The sequence below is a fragment of the Netta rufina genome (genome assembly GCF_964035555.1).
Source record: "Netta rufina genome assembly, chromosome: 11".
Lineage (NCBI taxonomy): Eukaryota > Metazoa > Chordata > Aves > Anseriformes > Anatidae > Netta > Netta rufina.
The window spans coordinates 9,396,158-9,421,547 of NC_140134.1; the positions used below are offsets into that span (position 1 = coordinate 9,396,158).

Sequence of the window (25,390 nt, forward strand, 5' to 3'; positions counted from 1 at the left end):
GATACTGGCATAAAACAATAAGGATGGGCTGGGAACAGCTGTTGTTGAAACAAGTGCGTAGAGTTTATTGTACTGGAGGTGTCTGATAACCTGCAAGCCCAGGGTAACAGAAAGCAGGTACAATTCTTGTTTTAATGCAAAATGTGCAAAATCAGAGTAAGAGACCGGTAAGAAGAAGGCCCAATATACTCTGGGACCTCACTAATTGCAGTGGCAGGAAGAGGAGGAAATGGCAGGAGAGGAGGAAATTTCAGGTATATCAATAGATCATAGGTAGATCCATTAGGTGCCACTGGTATTATTTGATAGTGCAAGAAGGCAGATATGACCCTCTGATGCATCAGAAGTGTTTCTTAGAAAGAAGACATCCATGCCATGGTACGAAGCACCAGCTAGCATCACAGGAGTGGCAGAGTAGGATCCTTGCTCAACAGGGATTTATTCAGCCTTGGGCAGGTACTACAGAAACACAGAGGAACCAATGGAATGAGAAACCAGTGCCATAGGAAGCAGCAAAAGGGATTTGTCTGGATTCAATTAAAGACTGGGAGATGCTGTAGTTGTACAACATATTAAGGAAGAAAAAGAACCAGTGAAATGAAAGGGAAATGTTTGTGTGAGAGGACTTACATGTAGGTCTAAATGCCTGTGTTGTGGTTGGAAATTACAAACCAACATTGTAGGGTGAGAGCATGTAGCAGCCTAACCTTGTCCAAAAGTGGTCTGCCATCTGTCCGTGCTTTCTTTCCCTCCTTGCTGAGCCCGTGACATGCCAGGGGCACGTGCTGTTAGGTGGAAGCCCCATCAGCTCCCTGAGCCAGCTGCCTGGGGGTCGAGGCAGCCCTGCTTTAGGACAATGTCAGCTGCTGTGTTTCTGAAATACAGCGTCCATGTTCTTCAGGAACACATAGGGAGGACAATAAGGCAAATTTTGAGATGGTTTCCCCCAAATGAAGAAAGATTAAATGAGATTCAGCTGGACACCAGAAGTCCTTTTGAGACCTGCGCTTAGCCAGAGCCAAATGCCCCTGTAAGGGGCAGCCACAGGGACAAATGTTAAATGAATGTCCCTGACAAGGCCAGATGCATCCCTCGGAGGAGATGCCAGCTCATTCTTATTCTTCTGTGGCTGCAGCAGCTCCATTTTGAACACATTCAAACCTTACTCCTGCTCTCCTGCTAGGAAGCAATGGACAGGAAGCAGAGCAGTGAGTAAGGCACCAGCTATTTTGTGCTTTATGAATGGTTCCCAGAGGTACAGCCTGTGCTGTCCTTTCATCACAGCATTTGCGTCAGTATAAAAGAGGTGGGGGTAAGACACTGAGAATTTTAGCATTTACTGTACAGAGAGATATGTTGAACAGGAGCAGCAAAGTAACATTAAAGTGCGCTTATCACTCTCCATTGGTGCTTGTAGCAGTATGCCCAGCTGCTGGGGTGATACAAACCCATGTGATATTTCCAATTACCTCTGAGCAGCATTTCTGGGACAGGGAAGCTGTGTACACAGCCACGGGATTTGGCTAATTGCATCTGAAAATATGCAATCAACATTTTCGGGCTGTGAGTTTGCTGTGGAGGGTCTCACTGGAATGTTTCTGACAGGCAGAGCGAGCGATTAATGAGAGGTTTTAGAGGAGCAATGCCCTCTGCCCTTGGGATTCCTCAAAAAAGAGAAAGAAATAACGGAGTAGGGAAGTAACAGTCTACTGCCTGGGTATTATTAAGAATCTTCCTCATTTCCTCCATGAATGGCAAAAACTCACTTCTAATTTATTTCACAATAGGATCCCTCCTCAGGATCCGCATTCTAACTTGCCCTTAGAAACATTAGGAGAACTGATGTTTTGTTTTTAAAATCCTGTTGCCTTAGGGCTGATTACACGCATCAGATGAGCATATGTAATCCTATCAGCTTCCTGTGGTTGCGACAGTGCTAAGAGGGAATCCATTTGCACTCTCTCCATCGCCTTTTATCTACGTTATTATTTTGCCTGGCTCTATAGAGCAGACACTTTGATGGTAGAGGCATTTGACTATGTCTCATGTGAACCATTATCCCACTGCCTTTCCTTTCTCCCCGCTGCACATGACAAGAGGGTCTATTAGGGAAGAAGAAATTACTGCCATCAAGAAACTGTAGCACTGGGAATATTGCTATGACCTGTAGGATTTCCAAAGATTGTCTGCAGAACTTTTCCTAAATCTTAGTGATGCAAAAACCACTCTCAGCTCTACAAAGCTGCACAGAAGCCCTGGGGCAGGGGTGAGTGGCACAGACACAACTGTGCCGGCCACCACCCACCAGCACGTGGCCACCACCATGCGTTGCCAGAGCTCACCCTATTTCTCTCCACTCAAAGCACTGAGGAAGCAAACCAAAAGCTCAGATGTCCAACCGCTGCTTGCTGGGTGATCCTTCTGGAGACCCAAACTCTAACATCTGTCTTCTTCACAGTTGTGGTGGAAAGCAATAAGCAAATACACTTATTAAATTATAGCTGCTTTGAAGACAGTGGATAAATGCGTAAACCATATTCATTTCGTATATAAACACCTATATATAAATTGCTCGAGGGAAGGACCACATCCATTCTCTTTATGGCTACAGAGTGCAGTTTTACCATAACACTGTAACATAATGCTCACACAACGCTCACCACTATGTCTTCAATAACATTATCACCATGTACTGATTAACCGAGGCTCTCAGTGTAAAAATGGCTTGTTCCAGTCCCACTGCAAGGCAGTGGGAGGACTAGAAGGAAAACAAATCCTCTCTGTGCCATATTCTGAGCATGTCACAGCTTTATTGCCTTCCCCTTCTGTGCTCCCAGCATTTCCTCAGCTCAGCAGCACCAGCTTCTCCGTGACTCTGATTTACCTTTGAGGTAGTGCAAATCTGGAAGTTAGTAAAATTATTAAAGAAGTGCAAAGCTAATAGCCTAGGCACTAATTATTTTTCTTCTCACTACTCAGATTACTCATGCATTTTTGTCTGAGGTGCATGGAGGTATGCTCTGATAGATGGATGGCATGCACAGGGATAAGCCTGGCACAGGGGCTCACAAGCTGGGGAGGGAACTGCAGTCCTAGACCACAGCAGAGGAACACGGCCCTGAGCAGCACAGAGCTCCGTGACAAGCAGGAGATGGGAGCCCTGGCTTTGGGGCAGCAGACTCCACCCAGCTCCATGACCTGGTCCTCCAGGGGTATCTGCCTGGAAATCTCATATCACCTTGGCTAGCTCCTTGTGGGATCATGGAGCAAGACAAGCTGCAGTGCTGTGCTACAAAAATACCCAAAGGCACATGCAAATCCCATGTGTTGCACAGGGGATTAGGCAGTGAATGAGAAATCAAGGGAAGCTGCCATCCTTGGACAGTCTCAGAAATACACATGTTCAGTTTCCAGCAGGTTCAATGTCCAAATCATCAGGCTCTCTGCATGCTTACGTTCTACTTACAAACAAACCCCAAACTTGTGTCATGTTGAATTTACACCAACCAGACCAATTTCAGCAATGACAAGAGCTGTTACAGGTACAGCAATCCCAAAGGGAGGCATAGCAGCACGAGAACTCAGCATTGTCTGACAGCAAACGGTGTCCCTGTGTTACACACCATCCCCCTGAGACACCCCACCACCAACCAGGTGGCCCAGCCACTACCTCGTGGATTGATGATATCCATCTGAACACAAATTCCTTCAACTTTCCACTTGCACCTAGACAGCACATTGCTGTCCTGTGGCACTGAGCTGACTCCGACCTCTCATTTTAGAAGACAAATGGGAAGAGGAGCCACTCTACATCTCTGCTGTACAAAAATCCCACACTCAATACTAACCATGACTTCCCCCAAAAGACAGCTTGCGCTGCTTTTGGCACAGCAAAGTGTGACCCACTTAACTTTTCATCATTAAAAAAACAAAGTCAATTTAAACAGAGATTTTACAGATTTTCCTCTTGGAAAAACCTTGGAGAAACCTTGCCCATACTTTCTGCATCCTTAGCCCTGTCCCAGGTGCCATTTTTCAAGGCAAACCTAAAGGTCCATATGGATTTTCCAGGAAGCTGATTTGTTCAGATGACTGACAGTAGGTGTCTGGTAAGCCTGCAAGCAACGTGCATAAACTATCTCAGCTGCTTCTCTTTCTGTCTTCAGTGCAAGGAGTTCACCTTTCACACTGGCTATGAGGTGCTTGTGCAGCGACTGTTGGATGGGAGGAAGATGTGCAAAGATGTGGAGGATTTACTCAAGCAGAGGTAAGAAAATTGGAGTGGGAAAAAAAGAAACAAAAAAAGTGAATAGCTTTCATTTTGTCTCCTGTTTTGCATCTGGAAAGGCATAGTAAGCAGTTTCCAAATTCAATAATGATCCTAGTTTACACAGAAAAACCTGTTTGTGTTGAATCCTAAAGTGGTCACAACAGCTGAGTCAGGGACCATGCAGTCACCTGAACCAATGGTGACCCATTTCTGGTCCCTGTACTCCTCAGGGCTGTTTACACAGATCTGAGTATAAAGTAATTTTAGGCAAAGAAACAAAACAAATGAGAATTTGAAGCTTGTTATATCTTATGAAGGAGGAGACAGAAGATGAGTGATGGAAGTGAGCAATGAGAGTGATTATCAACATCCTAAGACCAGATGACTTAGCACAGCTTTTTGCCATGCCTTTTTTTCTAGCCTTTTTACATTATTTGGAAAGGCAGACAATCAACGGAAGCCTGAAAGATACAAGGAGAGAAGAGAGGGGTGAAAAAATCAGAAATCCAGAGCTCCACTAAGGCTCGGGTGGTTACGGGTCCATAATCATATGGTAGCAGAGACATCCCAACAAGAAGCATTACTAAGTTTACCCTTTCAGTGGGGAACAAATGACTTGCATTTTTATTTTTATTTTTAAAGAGAGTGCTGCAGCCACATGTAGCACTTCAGTTTCCTGTAACTAACGGGAACGGGCCACCCTTCAAATACAGACAAAGCTACATATGATGCTATCAGAGCCCCTTCCTAAGCTTTCAGAACTGCCCACATAATTCACACATCTCACCACACTTTGAGTAACAATGTCGTAGTTTATCTTCATCCCCTATATGCCTCCAAGGTGCCCTCAACAACAGCTATGGACAGCTAACACTTTTGTGGGTGTGAAAATACTTATTACACAGCTGCTCTGACTGCTTTGCTATTCATTTTTGTACTTCTGACTTAGAAAAAAAATCTGAAATTTTGGTTCTGTTTTAAAGTGGCTGAGTTTCAACAGTTGCAACATGCAGCATGAGGCACATACTCACGCATGACCTATAAGAAAGTCCCCACATTATGAATTATATACCCAGCAGGTGATAGTAGAGCAGTTCATCACAGAACTGTCTCCTTATGAATATCACTCTGCCTTCATTGATCACAGCCTCCTTTTTCCTCTCACGCTGCCCCCATCTTGTTTTTGGGTTTTGGGTTACTTTTCTAAAGGCTTCTTTTCAAGCACTGGGACTTTCACAGGGATGCGAGCTGCCAGACTGAAAGCTCATTATTTCAGATGATGAAGAGTCTCCCATCAAAATCCAAAGCTATCTGAATTGCTTTTCTTGATCACACGTGGAAGCATATTTTATTGCCATGTGTCACAGAGTCCTGAAGTCACATCACTCTGATGGTGGCTTAGCTCTGTTTAAAATAGCTCCTTTGTGACTCATAACTTACCGAGATGAGAGTTGTATTGCAGGCTTTGGGCAGACTGCACTGCAGCGTGCATCTGAGGCTATACAGAGCCACGCTTCTGCTCAAAGCCTATCGGAGGGTTTTCTGAGAGCTGCGGGACAAGGTTCTTTCTGTTTGTGGTGGAGGCAGAAAGGGCTTTCCACAAAGGAAGAAAAAAAAATCAAAAAACCATGTAGAGTCATTTTGAGCACCTGAAAGCTGCAAGAACAAGTGTTTCCATGAGGTTTTACACAACCCCAAAACTTCCCAGTGAGCATGCATATGCCCATATGTTTGTATGAGCACGTGTGCTAGGGGAGGAGGAAGAGGACAAGAGACAGGGCACTAAATACAGAAAGAAGGTGTTATTTGTAGCTTATTCTTGGAACTTTGTCCTCAAATCATTCACAGGAATGATGTAGGAGGAGGACAAAGCGTGGGATGAATCCCTGTTCCTAGAGGCTGCCTATGTCAGGGATTTGATGCCAGAATTTCAACAAGGAGCCCTGCAGCAGGTGCCCCAAGTCCTGACAACAGCTACTCTGGCTACCCTCACCCTTTATCAGCTTTCTAACCAGATCTTTTGCTCCCAACTACCCCTGCCTGATCCAGAGGAGGGCTGAAGAGTTTGGGGAGTGAGAAAGAGGTCGTAGATTAGATTTACATTAGATTTAAAGCACAAAATATGTTCCAGCTGTTGGCTGCTGCAGGGAAACCTAGAAGCTGTGTGCAAGAGTGCCAGAAAATGGGAAAGGCAGCACACCAAGATGTGAGAAGATGGTGTCAGCCTCCTGCCAAACGCTGCTGACCCGGGCTAGTCCAGTCCCACACATGAAGTTTCAGGAACACTTAACGCAAGAGTTTTGAGAGACGGGAGCTGGCCGTTCTCTTTTCCCTTAATATACTCTGTACAAAGCCAGTTGCAAACCTGCAAGTGGGATTTCACCAGAGCCACCAGTCCAGCTGGCCACAGTGCGAGGTGCTCACTGCCATCACACGCAGAGGGACAGGCGAACGGGGAGCCAGATACTGTCAGACAGAAGTGTGCCCAAACTGCTGCCCTGTGGCAGCACTGAAACTTGCGTTAGCACACCATAGTCTAGTCAAAGCCGCGAGAATGAACAGTTGTTGTCCCTCATTTCTTCCACAAGTAGTTCACCCCAAAAATTTTAGAGTTAATTTAGAGAAATTAAAGAAATTCTGTTTCTTGTGTTTCGTACCTCAGCTGCAAAGGTAGAGTTGCACAGGAAGAGTTTTGTAAACTTTATGCTGGTTCCACTAGGAGACACTGAGAAAGTTTTTCTTTTAACAGAGCGCAAGCAGAAGAGAGATATGGGAAAGAGCTGGTTCAAATTGCCCGAAAAGCAGGAGGACAAACAGAAATCAAGTAAGCAATTCTTCTATTTTTGGTACAAATGTAAGCATTTTGGAAGCAATGTCAGACGTCTGCTTTGCTTATGAATGGGGTCATAAGCTGCTCACTTCAGCACTTCAAGGTGCTGAAGAAAATGGGGGACACCAGGGTCCTTCAAAACAAGACTCAGAAAATCTCTCTTTGGGAATTGCCAGCAGGTCTGTACTGAGAAAATTCTTAATTTCAGCACTGCTAACAATGTTTAATATTTGCTTCCAAGAGCAAACTGAGTGATGGGGAACAAGGAAAAGGAAGATGTTGGTAAATGTTTCAGATGCTGGCTTGGCTAACCCTAACGCTAACCTCATAGAGACTGACAGAATAAACCCAAAGCGCAAAGACACCAAAAATTACCCTCTGCAGCAGGAAAAATGCTTAGCTTAGGAATACAATCTTTAAAACTCTTTCAAGGGATTTTACTTGAGACAAATCAATACAGCTACTGAAATACACTAAAATGACATGTTTTTCTCTGTCTCCAGTACTACTATTTTAGATCATGTATAGATTGTGTTGGGAGAGGAAGATATATGTTGGCACATAATTTAACTTAACAAACACTGCTGATAAACTGCTACTATTATTGATGGTAGCAGCAGTAATGAGACATTTGGTCATTACTGTAACAAGTAATAACACAGGAATAAAGTGGAAGAGGATGAATATTTGGGGTCATAGAAGACATGACTGAAAGAGACCTCATAGCTCATTTCTTAATCGCCCTCTCCTTTTTACATCTATTTATTGCTTTATTTTGCTATAAGCATGGTTTCCTGCTCATATTTCACTGTAAAACTTGACCCCAAATCTTTGGACCATCATGACATGCAAGTGCCAGGCAATCACCTGTAGCACTTGCCACTGACTTGGTAGCGCATCCAGGCTGATGGGGAACTGGTGCATTAATCCAAGTGCTGGTAGTGGAGAGAGCTCCGGGGCTCACTCCAGAGCACATGCAAACCTCTCTGTTTCCCTCATTACTCCATCTCCACCTTACCCTTGAACAACACATTACAGTATCACAGAGGCATAAGGAGAGGTATAAAAAGGTACAAAGAGACACCTTACTGGTGTCTCAGTACAGAGACTTAATCAGAGAAAAGGAAATTAAAATAACAGGTTAAGGATAGATGGCTTCTTTCCAAAGCAGATGATAATATTAGCAATTGGGGATTACCAAAAGGCTCCACCTAAATTTCCTTACTGGCAATTCAGAGCAGGTAGAGCAAACACGTTCAGAAACAGAGAGCTTTGGCTGCTCTTCTGTGACTTAGTGGATAACTCACAGGTCTGACTTTTCCTAAGGGATTCTAATGGCTTGATTTAGAGGCAGAGGCAAGCCCCAGGGCTAGGATATGGATCCGTGTTCTCCTGAAGTTAGAGGAAGTTTGGAACCAAGCCCAGCTCCAGTTTGATCCAGCAATTTTATAGCTTGGCATAGAAAGAAGGCTGAATATACCAACAAGGCATGTTACAGAGCTGATTTACTGTGTTTCCATAAATGCATGCCTGGCCTGGGTAGGGACTAGCAGTGCAGTGATATATATTTTTTATTTTATCAGAGCGAATGTTTCATAGTACTTATTTCTGAAGCACTTTGCTTTCTCTCTTTCAGCATCCCTCTGGTTGTTTAAGGGGTTACACAGATAGGCAGTGAAAGACTTTTGTCCAGAGTACACACTTTAAAATCAGAGAAAAATGAAATCTATTGAGGACTGGAACTATTCATGGATGTGAAGTATTTGGTTTTAATGCCTTGATATTTTTGACCTGGTGTGCAGTTTGTTTGTTTAGATGGCATGCATTGCTGATAGCAGCGCTGCTCCCAGGGTCAGTCCTCCAGAGAGGCTGGAGGCAGGGAACTCACCTTCTGCCCTTAGTAAGAGCTTGAGAGGTTTGTCCTACAAGTAGCGCCCTGTGTTGCACCAAGTGCTTCCTCTTTTTAGGGTTCCCTATTATTTGATAGCACAGTGAATACTAGTAGTATCACAAATACCTGACAGGAAGTATTACAGATATCTGAATGGGGCTATTCACATCTTTGAATGTATCTTTGGGTAGCAGTATTTCTCAAATGAAGTCTAACTAAGGTGTTGTGCAGGTATGGATACCTAAAACTTGCATTCAGCAATCACCAGGAAAAAAAACCAGCTTCCTCAAACCCCTCCTCTTCCTTTTTTTTTTTTTTTTCTTCTCAGAATTTTACAGAACTCCCTATGCCATGCTATATATCACTGAGGAGCAAGAATTATTATTTTTAGATCACTTGCTTATTTCCTTGATAATGCAAAATTATCCTCTAGTCTGAATTTCAGTCACCTTTTAAGTATCTCAGTTGCTAAAGCTTTCTGTCACTTCTCCAGGAAGTCATTTCACATTCCAGTAGTTCTCATTATCAGGAAGGTGGCTGCCTGCCTTTTAAAAGGTTGATAAAAAGAAAGAAGACAACTACTGATAAACTTTCAGTGCCAGAGAACTCCCAGAAAACCTTAAGGGAAACAACCGCAAAGAAAATTAATTCTGCTTAGCACATTATAAACAAACTGCTGAACCTAATGAATTGGCTCCAAAAACCTCCCATCCCTCCAGCAGGTCAAATTGATGCTCTGTAGCAGGTAGGGAAAGCAGCGCGTGGCAGAAGCAGCACAAACCTGGGGTGAACAGCTGTCCCTGTCTAGCGGTCCAGGCAAAACATCGGCGGCAAACCCATGCTTTCCTTCACCCCCAGCTTTTGCTTGGCCTGTAGCAAGTTGCTGAATTCATCTGAATGTATAAATAGTTTCTGCTACCTGTCTTTATTTACTGAAATGTACAGATGAAGAAAGGTGCTGCTGACTCAAAAGACGAGTAGTAGGGAATGCTCACGGAAATACAACAGCAGCGTTGGGACCACTCTCTGTTGCTCTTAGTAAAAACGTAGGTGACAACAGACATTGGGTTTCCGCCTGTATACTCTCCAGTGCTTGTTCTTCCACCATCACTACAAAAGTTTGATATAGAGGAAGGCACAGAATGTGCTGCTGGTAGCCAGGCTGGGTGCCTCAATAGGATGAGGAGATATTGGGGACCTGTCAGCAAGCTCCTGATGAGGGAACTGACCCCTCTGGCCCCAGCCCCAGTAGTGCTTGGCAGAGACAACTATGGTCCAAAACTGTAGGAGGACACTTTACTACTGCTGATACTCAGTAGTGAAACATCTGAATCTGGGAAAAGGTCTGCCTGCACAGTCCTTGGCACTAGAAATATGAGGAAGGCACTTTGACCTGAGAGCTAGCAGGGCATGAGTTTTCAGCGCTGCTTACCAGAGATGCAGTTTGCTGCAGTTGGTTCCTCACTGGTCCTTTTCTAACTGCTATAGGAAATGGCTAAGTTTAGCCTACAGCTAGAGAAAATTTTCCTACAAAGCAAGACAGGGAGATGAGGAACAACTTTTTTTTTTTTTTTTTTTTAAATTAAAAAAGCAAAGGCAGGACTTCTAAAAGCAGTTGATGCTGGTTACCATGGGCACGGCAAACAAACACTGCAGATATCATCTCAAGAAGTAAAAGTTCCCTGAAAGTGCTGCCTAACAGCCAAAACACGCATCCATTCAGCCTAGTTTAAGCAATTTTGGGCATTCTGTCTTCTTGCCCTTGCTTCAGGCACTGCAGCTGATAGAAATTATTTCCGACAGGGAAGAGAGATATCCCCTTTTGGCACGTGGCACAGACCTAACTCAGCAATTGCTGGAAGCCTTGGGAAGTTCACTCTCAAACACAGAAGGAGACATACACTTAAACACAAGTTCCATACTGCAAGAAGGGTCACGCATGCTCAGACCAAAATCTGTTCAGCCTAATATCCCGTCCCTGGCACCAGGTCTGTGTGGAAGGGCAGAACAGACCAAGCATATGAGAGTTTCTCCTAAGCAATCTGACCTTAACAACTGGTGGTTCAGGGGCTGCCAAACCAGCAGCAGCTTTATATTGAATAGCCCCCAGCAGAGTTTTCTTGGGCCTTGATCTTATTTGAAATCCTGAAACGTTTTAGCATCCACTGAATCTCCTAGCAAAGCAACGCACTTGCCTGTTACATGTAGAAGTGCCTTTTTTGTTGTTCATTTCTAACCTGCCTCACCACACTTGCCACGTTAGCTGAGACATCACAACAGAGGCAGGTTAGCATCCTTTCGGCAAGGTTTCTCAAGGCGTGCCTGCAGTGGTAAGCTGCAGTCCCCCTGCTTTTTGGTCTTACACACACACTGAGCTCCATAACACCATCGAACACCTGGAAAAGGCTGGCTGCTTCTTTCAAGGCAATCACCCGGCTGTCCCAGCACAGCTGTGAATGAGCACTGTATGTGGAAATATGGGAAGCTGGGGAGTCTTAGGGAAAGTGCTGGGAGGAGAACAGCTATCTGAAGGGAACGTCCCTCCCTTCAAATAGCAGTGCAGACGTAACTCTGGGGTGGGTCAGACCTAGGGAGGGACAGGGCAGAACCTGAGGAGTGGGCATGGCGTGAGGATTGCAGCAGTCAAAGTAGGAGGATGGACACTGCCCAGAAACAGACCTCTGGAGCTCACCTATCAGAAGTCAGGGTTAATGGGTATTTTAAAATATAAAGTAGAAATGAAGACATTTAAGTTTAAAGCTCTGATAACCCACTTTTTTTTCTTAGTTTATATATTGAAATTTCATAGTCTCTAATTATCCAAGAAATTATGAAAATGATGATTACAAAGTTATAGCTGTATATTCTTGGCAAAGCACAGGTTATGCTGATTTCCAACAGGGGAGAGGGAACTACATATTATGAAGTTTAAACTGCTGTATCTTTTTATAGCCTCCATATTCTGCATTGCACACATGGGAAAGGATGCACAGGGAGTGAGGATTTTCAGCTGAGTTACAAACTGAGAACAAATTTGCAAGTGTTTACTGGTAGCACTCCCAGTAACAGATGATTCTTTTCAGAGCTCCTACCTTTCAGAGGAAACACCTTTCAGGCTGCAAGGTGACTAGGAATTTCCATGCAGTAGCTTTGGGCAACTCTTCGGCAGAAGAATATGAAAAAAAGTATACCACAGAGCCCAGTTTTCAGACACATCTTCTGCTTCAGCTGAAACAGAGCCTCTGGGATCTCAGCTTTTCTGTAAAGTAACCGATGTAAACATGCGGTAGCTGGTTAAATCTGCCTCGTCTGACAACTGCTGTTTTTGTCATTTGTCCTGCTTGTCTCTTCTTGTGTATATGATTTCCTATGTTTTTCCTTCCTTCTTTTCCACTAGCATCTCCTTCAGACCTTGAGAAAGGGCAGTTCTTGCAGACCTGTGCCTGCTCTGCCCTTCTTCGCAATGCCTGAAACAGAATATTTCAGCGAGCATGGGGTGAGGGCACCTGTAACAAAATGCCAAACTGCTGCTTCCTGTGTATAAATATAGCATGTCTGCCACATAATATACACAATCCTCTGTATTATTCACACAAAGCAAACATTTTTAAACTGAGGCTAAAAACCTTTTGGAAGGTCACATTCTTCCATGGTTAAATATTTTCCACTCAAAAGTTCTGAACCTGCACAGAGTTTATACACTCACACTCTCATATCCTGAACTTTCAGGATGCTATGAAAATAGATCCAAGCATGTGCTTGAAAGAAGTGTGCCTCTGCTCAGTTGTTAAACCCAATCTAGACATGCGCTCTAGCGATGAGGACGGGCATTTTTGAGCAGGAGATGGGGAAATTCAGTCTTATGTGAGAGGTACATGAATTGTTTCAATTGTTTTACCCATTGATTGGAATGCCATAGGTCATTCTGCAGTCACAAGGGGTCTGTTTGCTCTCTTGTCCCAGCAAAGCCTGGGGAGATTCGTGCGTGCTCCCAGCAACCAGCCCTGAGAATGATGGTATCACCCTGTTCCCATTCAGTCCGGGGCTGCTTCCGCTTCTGACACTTATCTGAAAATATGTAAGTAGCAACAGCAAAAGACGCATGCAGACTCACCGCAGCATTAGAGGAACTCTCCACATCTGTGGCTATTTTCATGAAAGACACGGTCCATCCCACCTGACGCTGAGCCCAGCCTGCTGCATGCTACAGCCTCCCCTAATGGCTGGCTACTCATGCTGGCGCCTTGCTGCAGCTAACTTGTAAACAGACAAAAACCTGGGCTCCAGCAGACAGAAAGGTGCTGCTCAGGCCTTTTCTCCACCGCAGGTGGTTTAAACATCACACCACAGCTGGTACCTGTACAGAAATCTTTCTAGTCGCACAGGGTGGTTTTGCCTTTCTGCTTGAGGACAAGAAGAAAACATCCTGGCAAGCGATGCTAGATGTGATTCTGGCGTGCAATACTCTGCTATGTGCCTGGCATCAGGCTGGGTAGTGAGGCGTTATCTCCCTGGTTAAAGAGCACAACTTCCCCCTCCACACCCACACTTCCCTCTCCTCGACCCTCCCCAAATCCATCCCTGCAGAGACCCCCCAGGTGCACAGTGACTGAGACTTTTGGACTTGTTTCTCCCCACTTTGTTACCGCCACTACACTTCACAGAAAAAGTGTTGGTAATACCACCTTAGGTCTATCCTACATGGCAGGAGGGAAGACAGATGTTAACCATGGCCTCAGAGGGGGCAGGCAGTGAGTGGGTTTCTGAGGCAGTGGGTGAACAGGACTGCTGGAAAGCGCTCTGCAGGCAGGCTGCATCTGGCAGAGACTTCTCCCAGCTTCAGAAAGAATGTTTAAAACCAAAACAAAACCCAAAAAAACAGTAAGAGCAGAACAGTGTAGATTGGATTGATGTTAAAATGTAAACTGAGCAAAAAGGAAGACTATTTTAGAGGAAGGTGGGGTTATTTTCCACTTCTATTTCACCAAGTAAAGATAAAAAAGAAAGAAAATTTAAAAAGAGCTGTGGTTTTCCGGTTAGAAGAGCTTATGTTTTACTTTCCTGTGTACAAGATGTAGAGGGACTCTATGAATTACTCAATTAAATCAGTCTCTAATTCAGTGAGGAAGAAAAGTACTGAAAAAAAAATGCCCAAGCCAGCAAGCCTACGGTTACAAAAGAGCCATTCACCAGGGTATGTAGTGGCCTCAGCACTGCCACTGAGAGCTCTGCTGAGTGCAACTCTAGTGCCATAAAATTCAGCCTGTGGTGACTCTGAAGAAGGTACCAGAGCCCCATCTGCAGTGCATTTCCTAGCAATCCTGGTGTCACGCAGGGCTGCCCAACACAGTCTTCTCTCCAGCAACAGCGCAGCTCCCTAGCAAAAGCAAGGTCCAAGAGACCAAACAAGGGGAAGCAAATGCTGAGAGCAGCTGGGACAGGTTCAGTTTTAAATGTTGCCACCCATGCTGTTCCAAACCCTGTGCTAAGTTCCCCTCCTGGACTGACTATAAGAAGATTTTGTAGTGAGTGAAATGAATTTATGATCAGACGTGGTGGTTCCCCGCTACTTCTCACACTGCCAAGCGAGGCCCCTCTTCTCAAATACAGGATGCATTTCCTGCCTTGAAAACAGAGGCAAGTTCTGCTGAGAGAAAGAAATCAAACCGAGCTCTCTAACGATGCATTCCGTAAATGCCTATCCTCTTAGAGGAGAGCCACAGGGACCTGCGGTCAGTACCCTAGGGAGATTGGGTTGCCAGGTAAATTTGGGCAAGTCTGCTTTGGAAAGGATTTTGAAACCTACAGAGCTAAAAATGCTGAATAATGAGCTTTACCGCCACATGCTCGCATTCTCTACACCTCTCCTTGGCTGCCCCGTTCCTCTAAAAGCTCTGTTAGTCTCCTTCTACCAATCCACTTGGAAAAACAAACACTGAAAAGTGCATATTTTACAAGAGCAGTTCAGTTCTGCTGTGCTCGAGTCAGAGGATACTACAGTACCAAAATCTCAGCCACTAGATGGCAAAAATCACCAGAGGTTGCTGCGGAATGGCTGTCAAAATAGCTCTATCTGTTCCCCATTTTTCCAGGTTCAGGTTTAATCCTGTCTGCACCTGAAATTCATTTTGACAAACGTAATCTTTAAATGTCCAAGGGGGAGCCTTAACAAACAAGCACAGCAAATTCGTGTCCAACCCTATTTCACTGAGACGTTCGCAAGGGGCTGCATTGTAAAGATGCCCAAAGGTGTCTTGTCCTTAGCTGGGGTGGTTCAAGTTTTCCTGAACAGGCATGGAAACACCAGCTATAAGGAAGTAAAAAAAAAAAAAAAAAGAGAGAGAGGAGAGGGGGAACTGTAGTTTTCCTTGAATTATTTTCAGCCTCAGGTTTTCTAATTTGGCTAGAAAAAAAAACAACAACAAAATAAATTACTACCGCAATGCCAAGCAGCACAATATACTGTGAGGATAAAGCACTGTGTAGAAGTGTTCCTAAGAGCAAGACACCCTCACTTTGGTTGCTTTGGAATCAAACTCTCACCAATCTTATTAGAGAGTCACACCCCACAGAAGAAAGAGGCAGTAGGTACTGTATATACAAGGGTACCGACTGAATTCAAACTCTTACGTACGTCTGCTACATGGGATGCTTCCAGGAAACTCTCCAAAGTGCTGACATTATATATTTCACTGGCATAATCTGAGCATCTAGCAGCAGAGAAAAACTTATCTGAAGGATTGCTGCTGCTGCAGCCAGCACATCCCTGCAGCCCAGAAAGCATAGAGGAATACCTGAAGGATCTGTGGGTCGAGATTTGATTTACTTGTCCTCCCCCCTACATAAGCTAGCACAACAACATGGTTGCTACTCCAAGCACCATAGGGATGAAGGATCTGATTCACTGATTTCAGAACATTATTATAAAAATGGGGAAGGAAATGGCTTAAATCTATTTCTGTCTTCTTAGGGACTGTGGCCTTGCCCTAACCAGCAGCTAAGGAACTGCCTGCGCAGATCTTTTATGCCAGGAGCAAAAGGCCAGAGCTTTCTGAAATAGCAACTAAAGACCATGTGGGGGCAAATGGGTGTCCCCAGCTAATAGCCAGGTGCGTTATTATACCAGAAAACCAGCAAAACCACCTTACAGAAAGCCAGCAAAAATGAGAGAAGCTTCCTGTATGGCTTATCATGATCTACTCTGGTAGCTCTGATGTCTGGAAAACAAAATAAGCAGCAAAATGCTTTTGTCCTGGATATGTATTGATAATGATTTTTTTTTTTCAGTATCCATTACAGCAGCTTTTTCAGCCTTGCCATAATTCAAATCACCAATATCGATGAAAAAATCTCTGAAAAACAGATTAATATGTCACGCAAAAACAGTGTGTGCAATTTACAAGTGTCCTCTGTTTTTAAAATGTCAGTATTTACCTATTTCTAGCATGAAGTTGCTAGCATACTTCCCACATCCCATTGGACAGTCTGTAATAAAAAAAAAAAAAAAAAGGAAAAATATACCTATGGAATAAAATTAGCTTAAGTTTTCAAAATAATCTGTTAGAACTTTTAGCAGGGGAAAAGCTAACTCAGCTACTGATATTCAACTTGGTTTTTGATTTCAAGTTTTTAATTAAATGAGCTGTAATTAATCATGTTTTTTTTTTTTTTTTTTTTTTTTTTTCTCCATTGTGTTGTGAAAATTTAGTTTCCATCAAAGTTTCCACTCCAGACTCACTTTGTGTGAACAAGGGTACAGAAGGAAAGGTGACTGAACCTTCAAAATGACTGAATATTGTGAGGATGATAATCCGCCACCAAAAAAAAATAGTTTACCATAGTTATTTCCTTGAAAAGATACTGAAAGACATGTAGATGAATGCTCATGGTTTCTGGCTGAAAGCTTTTTCGTTATATTTCCATGGACAGATACGAAGCTAGATTTGGAAGCACATTGCAGGGCAGCTATCACTGAGGACAGACCCAGTCTTTCCCATCCTCTGTGCACTTTTCTTCTGCCTGGTAATGTGGTCTTGCTACTTGGACAACCAGCTTTGATTAGGAAACAGATGTCCAGCCTAAATTAACACAGGGCAATTAGGACCCTTCACACATCTCCTAAGCCTCCTGGAACACCCAGGAGATGCAGGATTTCCCTCCCCATCTGCAGTCACACATGGCTGAGGAGTGATCCGCATCCTCTTCTGGGCTCTCCCAGTAGCCAGGCTTCAGCCAAGGAGATTTTGGAGGCTTTTCCCCTGGCCTCCTGTCTGAGGCAGCTGGGCACACTCTGGAGAGCCCAGAACTCTTTCCCTCCTTGCCTCTGAAAAAACTCAAAATCACCACACCCACTGTCTTGGCTTCTGTGTATGCAAATGTCCTTCCAGCCTGTGAACTCGGAGCTAGAGCTGATTAAGTTGAAAAGGCCCCTTACAGACTGTGCTCTTTCCTCTCCTGTCACCTCTATACTGGTCTTTCTGCTGCTTTCTAAAAGGACTCTGGTTCACCAAAAACCAGGACATCAGGTGAACTACCATTACCCCTTCACGTCCTCCTGCAACTCCCCACTGCAGGACCGCTCTCCCCGACGCACTGGTCCACCAGAGGAGCAGTGCCAGTTTCTGGTCACCTCCACACTGTATATCACAGCCTGAGGCCTCATTTTACAGCACGGGTTATTCATGTTGTGCTTCTGGGATGTTGGGAGCCCCTGTGAGCAACAGTCTCACAGCTCTCAGCGCCTCGTGTCCTTCCAAGGACGGCGAGCTGCACCACACGGGGGTGCTAGGAAAGCGCAGGACGGAGATGCTGCACAGCGGAGCTGCTCCGGCTTCAAGGGTGACCAAGGAGGAAAAATTTGCTGGTGCTGCATTCAACACAGAAGGCGGGGCTGGCTTCTCTCTACCCTTCGGGCTAGTGCTCTGAAACCCAATTTCCCTTGACCATCTTTATTTCACTCAGTTGACTTGCATCCGTTGGCAACGTGCAAGAACAGAGAAATGTCTGTTAGCGCTCAGTTACAAATACAGATTAAAAAAGAGGGTGCACATAAGGAGCACTGCAATTCTTTGCTTCATGGAGCATTTTATTGCGTTTCCTAGTGGTAACAGATTGATGCTATTGTGTCTCTTAGCATGGTCAATTTTTATCACAGGACTATTAAGAGCTTTTTTTCTGGGTGGATCTTTTTGAGGGAAAGTTTTTCCTCTAGATTCACAATCCATCCTTCGAAACTAACAAAGCACACTTGTTTTTGTCTCACAGCACACTGAAGGCAGCATTTGAGAGGCTTAAGCAACGTAAGTATTTACATCTTTCTTTCTGACCTGGGTTAAGACAGACACATGATTGTGTTTGCCCTCTCTGGGGTCTTTCTTTCTCTTCCCCCTCACACTTCTAACGTTTGTGTCCCTGTCCATAGTGGGGAGAGTGGAGGGAAAGGGCACTCATTAGAGTCCTTCTCCAAGGCTGGGCATCAAATCCAATCTCTGGAGGCACAGAAAACTGCTTGTTCCTCAAACTGGTCCTACCTGGATCAAATCACATAACATTAGCCCTGTTCCCACCTCTACAAACCACTAACATCAAAACAGCGTGCTTGCTTACTGTGCCCAAGGCCAAGCTAAAACCTTTCACTCAGGAAGTGCACCACCACCATAGCCAATAGGACCGTGCACCTGGGTACTGGCACCTGTGTTTGGGATAACAACACCCTTAGAAAAGCAGCTGGTGAATTAAGGTATTCTTAGAGCTTGGGTGGGGGCATTCAACAGGCTCCAGGGAGACCTTACAGTGGTCTTTCAGTATCAAAAAGGGGCCTACAAAAAGCTGGAGAGGGACTCTACCATGGAGTGTATGGACAGGACAAGGGGTAATGGTTTTAAACTAAAAAAGGGTAGATTTAGATTAGATATAAGGAAGAAATTCTTTACTCTGAGGGCAGTGAGGAACTGGGGCACTGGCACAGGCTGCCCAGAGAAGCTGTGGCTGCCCCATCCCTGGACGCATTTAAGGCCAGGCTAGATGGGGCTTTGGGCAGCCTGGGCTGGTGGGAGGTGTCCCTGCCCATGGCAGCGGGGTGTAAGTAGGTGATCTTTAAGGTCCCTTCCAACCCAAACCATTCTGTGAGTCTATAAGTTTTGGAAAATGCAGGGCTCCATTTCAGAGCCACCAAAGCTGACAAATGCAGAGATGTTAACCAGCCACTTCCAAGAGCATCAGCCAGGTGGCCTGACATTCAGTCCACCTTAGCTGGCCCTTGAAAATCCTCAGCTTGCAACCACCTCTGATGATGTTTGTGCAAGGCTGGAGGCAAATGGAATATCCAGTGCCATAGAAGAGGGAAAGGCAGACTCCAGGGGAATGATGGGCATCAGTTCCCTCCTTCCCTCACCCCACAACACCTATGGCTGGGGTAAATGGGGCTGTGAAGAAACTCAGCCAGCCTCTGCATTTGCCAAGGCTGCTCTGAGTGGGTGCTCCAGTTCTGCAGCAAGCTGTCGTGCCCATGTATGTGCAGGCACTGAGAGGACCTGCAATAAGCCCTGTTCAGGTTGTGTGAATCCTCAGCAATGTCAGGCTCCCTGTGTTTCTGCATGCACTTTTTTTTTTTAAAGGCTGCTTTGCTCGTGGCAAATTGTACAGAGTCCACATCTCAGAAATATCTCCTGAAAAACGTGACTTTACATGTAAAGACCTTACCGCTGACTGCATATGAATTCTGATCTGTTTTAGAAATTGAAAGCGTTGGAAACTCTCACATCCAGCTGGCAGTCATGCTGAAGGATGAACTGAAAGGAATAGAGGAGTTCCGAGAAAGACAGAAGGAGCAAAGAAAAAAGGTGAGGAATCAGCAAAACTTGGAACCATGTTGGGTCAGCGGGCCATACTGATGACCTGCCTCCAGCCATAGGCTGGGAATAGTGCAAAAGATGATAAAATGTGCCCAGCGTGTCCTGTTCACTCCATGTACTAGACTGTGGAGGAACAACTTTCTGAGCCCAGCTACAAGTTAAGTAATGCTCTGAACTCAGGAAACAGAAGCTTTAGTCACTTCCACCGTCTCTGTGTAACTGCAGATACTATTCTTATCCCCATAAGAACTTAATCCCTTCTTTCCTCTTTTTATACCTGCACTAAGTACATTGCTATGGCATGATCCTGCATGATCTCTAACATGCACTAAAATAAAAGGATAACACAAACATCTAAAATCATAAATGACCATAATTAATCATTTATGATCATAAATGATTATAAAATCATTTTAAATTCATAAAATGAATGTTATGCTGAATGCAGCACACATGCTGAATTACAGATACTATGAATAGCATCTAGCTGATGTTATATAATAAAAATCAGAGCATATTTAAGGCTATTTCATCCTCTAGGGTCTTATTCAGCTCCAAGTCGCTTGAAAAAGTAGCTCTTCACAGAGACAAGTGGTCACTCTTACTCCTCTGGTTCCACAGGCTTGAAGACAAAGAGCTGACAGACACTTAACACTGAAAACAATGGCTTAAGGAGCAGTAAAAATCAAATATGCAGTCCTTTGCCAATTTCAAACAAATGAAAATATATATGGGCAGTGTTCAATGCAGCAAAACTCGTATCTACAACCCAGACACACAGGAACTTGGAGCAGCACAGAACTGAATACGAGAGTGGGTAAAACCAGCTCTGCTTCTGACTGTGCTGCTACTGAGCTCTGAAGTTCACAACAATCCAATAAAGCAAATTACACATGCAAATACAGACAGTGTGCACCTCGGTCATCTGCATTCCTCTCCCACACCCACACTTCACTACTGGGATCCACAAAGAGAGAGCCTCTCTCTCCTGTTGAAAACAATAAGCCTAATACTCAAATGGGAACTGTTATAGGGACCTGGGGAAAAGGTAAAATCTCCTTTGGAGTCTCAGGACCCCATTGCAAGCTGTTCTCTCTGTCTAGCATTGGCTGTGAGGAAGCCAACATCAGACATGCTAGAAGGTGTCAGTATTTGTGGTGATCTCACAAAACACTATTTAGTGTTCGTGCTGGCTCTGCTGTAGCTGCTTTCAGGACTGTGCTGTTCAGCCTGATGTCAAGCAAGCCTCTGGGTGGCCCTGGAGGGAGTTTTGCTTGAGCAGAATGTAAAGATCAAAGGACCAGAAGTCCCACTGAAGAAACCCAGCCCCTGCCAAATAGGAGCATATCTCACTGTCGCACATGGCTGGGCACACCACAATTAAAGCCATAAAAGAAAATTCAGCACTGTCTTCCCAGTGTTGACCAGATTATGTCATGGAAATCATATTGCATAGAGCAAAAATTTGCCAGAAGCAACTGAATATAAATTACAGAGAAACTGTTTGAGTTCAAAATGGACACGTACCCTTGCTCACATGGGTGAGACATTGGTTTGTTGTGCAAAGACACGAGATCAAGCTCTTGAGCCAGCAGATGAACTCTGCTAGCAGAGCTGATGGGCACTGTGACTAGGTGTTATGCTTAATCTCCTTAAGGGGAAAAAAAAAAAAAAAAAAAAAGAGGCAGAAAATGAAGACCTACATCCTATGCTATTAATGGAAACCACTGAGGCAGAATTATCTTGGATTTTTTTTTTTTTTTTTTAAACCTGATACTGATGCTCCCTGTGTCACTTAGAAACCTGTCAGTTATAAAAGCAGAGTGAGGTAATCTTCCCCACAGGCCTGTGGCTCATAGGAAGACTCTGACAATGACTTTCCAAGAAAGGGGGAAAAGTCCAAGGAAAGAAATGCTCACTCCTGTGTGTTTCTTACAGTACGAGTCTGCAATGGAGCGCATGCAAAAGAACAAGTTGTCCCACTATAAGAAAACAATGGAGGTAAGCAAGGAGCTCCTGTGCTGGTATCTCAGTGCAAACCAGCTCCAGTCATAGACAGGGTGAAATCTGTATCACGTGCACCTCCCTGTGAAGAAAAGTCAAAAATGCGTGTGTGAATGTAACTGTGTAAGAGCACAAGTGTGTGTGTGTGAGAGAGAGAAAGAGGATATGATTCCTGCCAGGAGGAGAAAGCTAATCTTCCCTGCCAAATGCTCTGAAGAGTCCAAAACAGACACTCAGAAAGGAATTAAGTTAAATTCAAACAGGATTTGACTCTTTCTAGGTGAAAATACTTATAGGAGAAAATGTAATTCCCCAGTCTGTGTAAATAGCATTTTAAAAAAAGTGAGGGAGTCTTACAAACAGAAGGTAACCTCTCCACATGGAAGTCTCGCAGGTACAGGAACTGCAGCCTGCTGGGTTTGGTTTCCAGGGGGCAATTGCCTCTAAGGGAAAATCGTTGCAGACCTATCGGTGCTACAGCTGGAAGGGTACTGACAACTCGTATTTAAATACGGCTGTTGTACCAAATGAAGCTCTAAGAGAGCTCTTTTGGAGCAAGTAAGGATTTACTTGGCTTCCAAGTACTCCCTTGGGATGGTTACCTGTGTGGGGCCAGCTCTGCCTCACAGCTTGGAGCAGCGGGCAAGACACCCATTGGCCACCCGATGCTCCAAGTCACCCTGTGGAAATGACAGCCTGTTCCCACCCGTACCCTGGGGAGCTTGTGCTCTAACCTGGGCTCCGTGCTGTAGCTCAGGCAGCTGCCTGATGCACCAACCTTGCTAGCACCGCCTGCACACCCGTGTGGAGCAGCCACGGCAGGAGATCACCTCTGCAGGGAACTGGCTGAGGCTGTACAGAGAGAACAATTTCAGGGCTGTAAGAAGAGGGCCTGATTTATGCTGCTAGCATAAATCTGACTTTTCCATTCTATTTTTAATAAGCACCTCTTTATGGTGTCACAGAGAGTTTCCTCCTTTGTCCAAGCCTGGGCACTGATTTCTTCCCCAGCATGCAAAAGAGAAAGTACCTTGAACGTCAAGTTGGAAACAACCCAGCTCTGTTCCCTACCCTCACATATGATTTCATTTCAACACAGTCAAAGAAGACGTACGAACAGAAGTGCAAGGAGGCGGATGAGGCCGAGCAGTCCTTTGAACGGACAAGTGCTTCAGGCAACCAGAAGCAAACAGAAAAGGTACCTTTGATGGCAGACCTTTGGGGTGATGCCTAAAAGGGAGAAAGCTGGGGATTTCTTTTTCAAGGTTCAACAGACCACAGTTGAACAATTCATTCCACAGGGTGCCAGGTGTTGCTTTCCTTCTAATTAACCCATTAGAATCAAAATTAAAATGAAGCACCTTCCCAAGGAGACCTTCCTTCACCTTCTTCAGTAGGGCTTGGTAACCCTGATCTTGTCCTGTGATAGATCAGGGGTTTTAAAAAGGCAGGGGAGGAACTGAGTTATCTAATTAATTTTATTTATCCCAGGCTATGATTTAATTGCTTCATGAGTTCTGAAAGCAAACTGAATGAGATTTTTCTCCAAAATTATTCATAAAAAAAAAAAAAAAGAAGCAAGTCAGAAGTATGTCACACAGTTTAGTTTTGCCTTTTGGTCGCTTACATTTAGTAGGCATAGTATCTTACATTAAAACACATCTATTTCATAACATTTTTCTTCTTATGGTTAGTTTAATTCCAAGTAAATTTACAAACTCAAAAATAAATCATTGGAAATTAAGGCACTGCAGTCCTTCATGGCATCGTCTGATACTTGTAGCTGTCAATTTGCTAACTTTTAATGGGAACGTTTCACAGCAGAACAGATGGAGAAAACAAAATAAATGAACTCCCTTTGGCTCAATAAAATCAGTGCAGTGTAAGCAAAAAGGATCAAAAATCATCTCAAGGAGTAGGGAGATGGAGACTAAAATCGGCATCAGAAGTTGACATTTTATTTCTAGCATTCCCTTATCTTTGATGAACAAAACCTTCCAGCTTAGCCATAAAGAGCGGACAAAACCCTGGCCCTACTGAAATTATGCCAGAGCTCTTAGCAACCTCGATGGCATCAAAATCTGACCCAGCTCCTTTCGTGCAGAAGAATCCCAGGGTGCTTCATTGCCATTATTTCCACACACATGCCAGCACATTTGAAATGCACAGGGGCATCTCACAAGAAACGTTGGCTGTTTAATTCTGCTCAGCACTTGCAAACAGTTTGGGTCAGGACAAAAATAAGAATGAAGCTTATGTTCCCAGCCTACTACACATTTTCCAACCAGCTGTGATGAGGAATACGGTCATGAGAACCCCTACCTGAGCATTGTCTTGAAGGGCAGAAAGGGAGAATGTGTTATACTGATGTCTAGAGCTGTGCTTTAATGTACTGTCTTCACCATCTGTGCAGAAAGACCTGGGAGAACAGAGCTGTCAATAATATCTGTATTTTCATTTGTTTAAAAGCTGAAGATTAAAAAAAAAAAAAAAACTGCTTAGAGTGAATTTAGAGTGAATTTTGCTTTTAGATTTCTGAGTTGTTATGGGAAACAGCCTGGCATTTGCAAAGTGTTTCAAAGGCTGTGTTTTTTTCATATGTATATTATATGAGGAGCTTGGGAGATGGAGATTTTTAACTGCCATTTTTTCCTGCTTGTAAGTATCTATTAGAAAAGCACGCTGGACATCATAAAACAGCATCTTGGCCAGCAGACACAAGCTTCAGGCTGGGTCATGCTGGCACTGAGCTCCTATAGCAGGCATCCCTGAATGGACTGGTATAAGTTGCCAGTTTTCCCCTGAAGCCTGTAACTTACAACTACATCTGTGAAATTTTGGTCCTCTCTTCTGCATAATCCGTGTTCGACAGAACAGGTGGCTGGACTTGATGATCTTTAAGGTCTTTTCCAACTTAAATGATTCTATGATCCTGAAGGCAGAACAGCCAAGAAGTATTTGTACTTTGAGCTTTACCTTATGAGGGGAAGGGGAGGAGGCAGCAAAACACTGGGCTAGGAGCAAAAAACCACAGCAATTAATTTGGGGTGTTTCTTTCTCTTCCTGTTTCAGAGTCAGAACAAAGCCAAGCAATGCAGAGATGCAGCAAATGAAGCAGGTGATACTCTATTTGTCACAGAACTATTTTTTTTCTCAACAAAAATCTACCAGCACACTGATTTTGATAGAGCACCACCCGAACCACCCAAGCTAGCCCTGTTTGAAGTCAGGTTTTGTGAAGTCACCTATCCAAAGACTAATGGGCAAGCTTCTAAACAACAGCAAACCTGAGAGACATTTACTTTCACTTGTGGACATGCAAATCTCATGCTGTCATTAAAGGTTTTATAGAAGACCTTCTGTAAGGACTTCACCCAGGAAATAAAAGCTCTTCTTTAAGCAAGTTTGAAAGCACAACGACACTCAAATTGCCCCAAACCAACCCAAAACAGATAGAGAGGCCCCAGGTTCCCTGTACACGAGCACGGTAGCTTGACTACGTTCTTCAGCCAGAAACACAGTACGTGTCCAAAAGGATGTGG

The 25,390-nt window shown here is 44.2% G+C and overlaps 1 protein-coding gene across 1 annotated transcript in view; it reads left to right on the forward strand.

Annotated features, from left to right (window-relative positions):
- Positions 1 to 25,390, forward strand: part of PSTPIP1 (proline-serine-threonine phosphatase interacting protein 1) — a 53,875-nt gene that overhangs the window by 12,829 nt on the left and 15,656 nt on the right. The window contains exons 2-8 of the mRNA XM_084293789.1: positions 4,167 to 4,267; positions 7,020 to 7,094; positions 18,256 to 18,290; positions 19,726 to 19,832; positions 21,783 to 21,845; positions 22,948 to 23,046; positions 24,921 to 24,966. Coding sequence (XP_084149915.1) covers positions 4,167 to 4,267; positions 7,020 to 7,094; positions 18,256 to 18,290; positions 19,726 to 19,832; positions 21,783 to 21,845; positions 22,948 to 23,046; positions 24,921 to 24,966 — 526 coding nt within the window. The remainder of the gene's footprint in view (positions 1 to 4,166; positions 4,268 to 7,019; positions 7,095 to 18,255; positions 18,291 to 19,725; positions 19,833 to 21,782; positions 21,846 to 22,947; positions 23,047 to 24,920; positions 24,967 to 25,390) is intronic.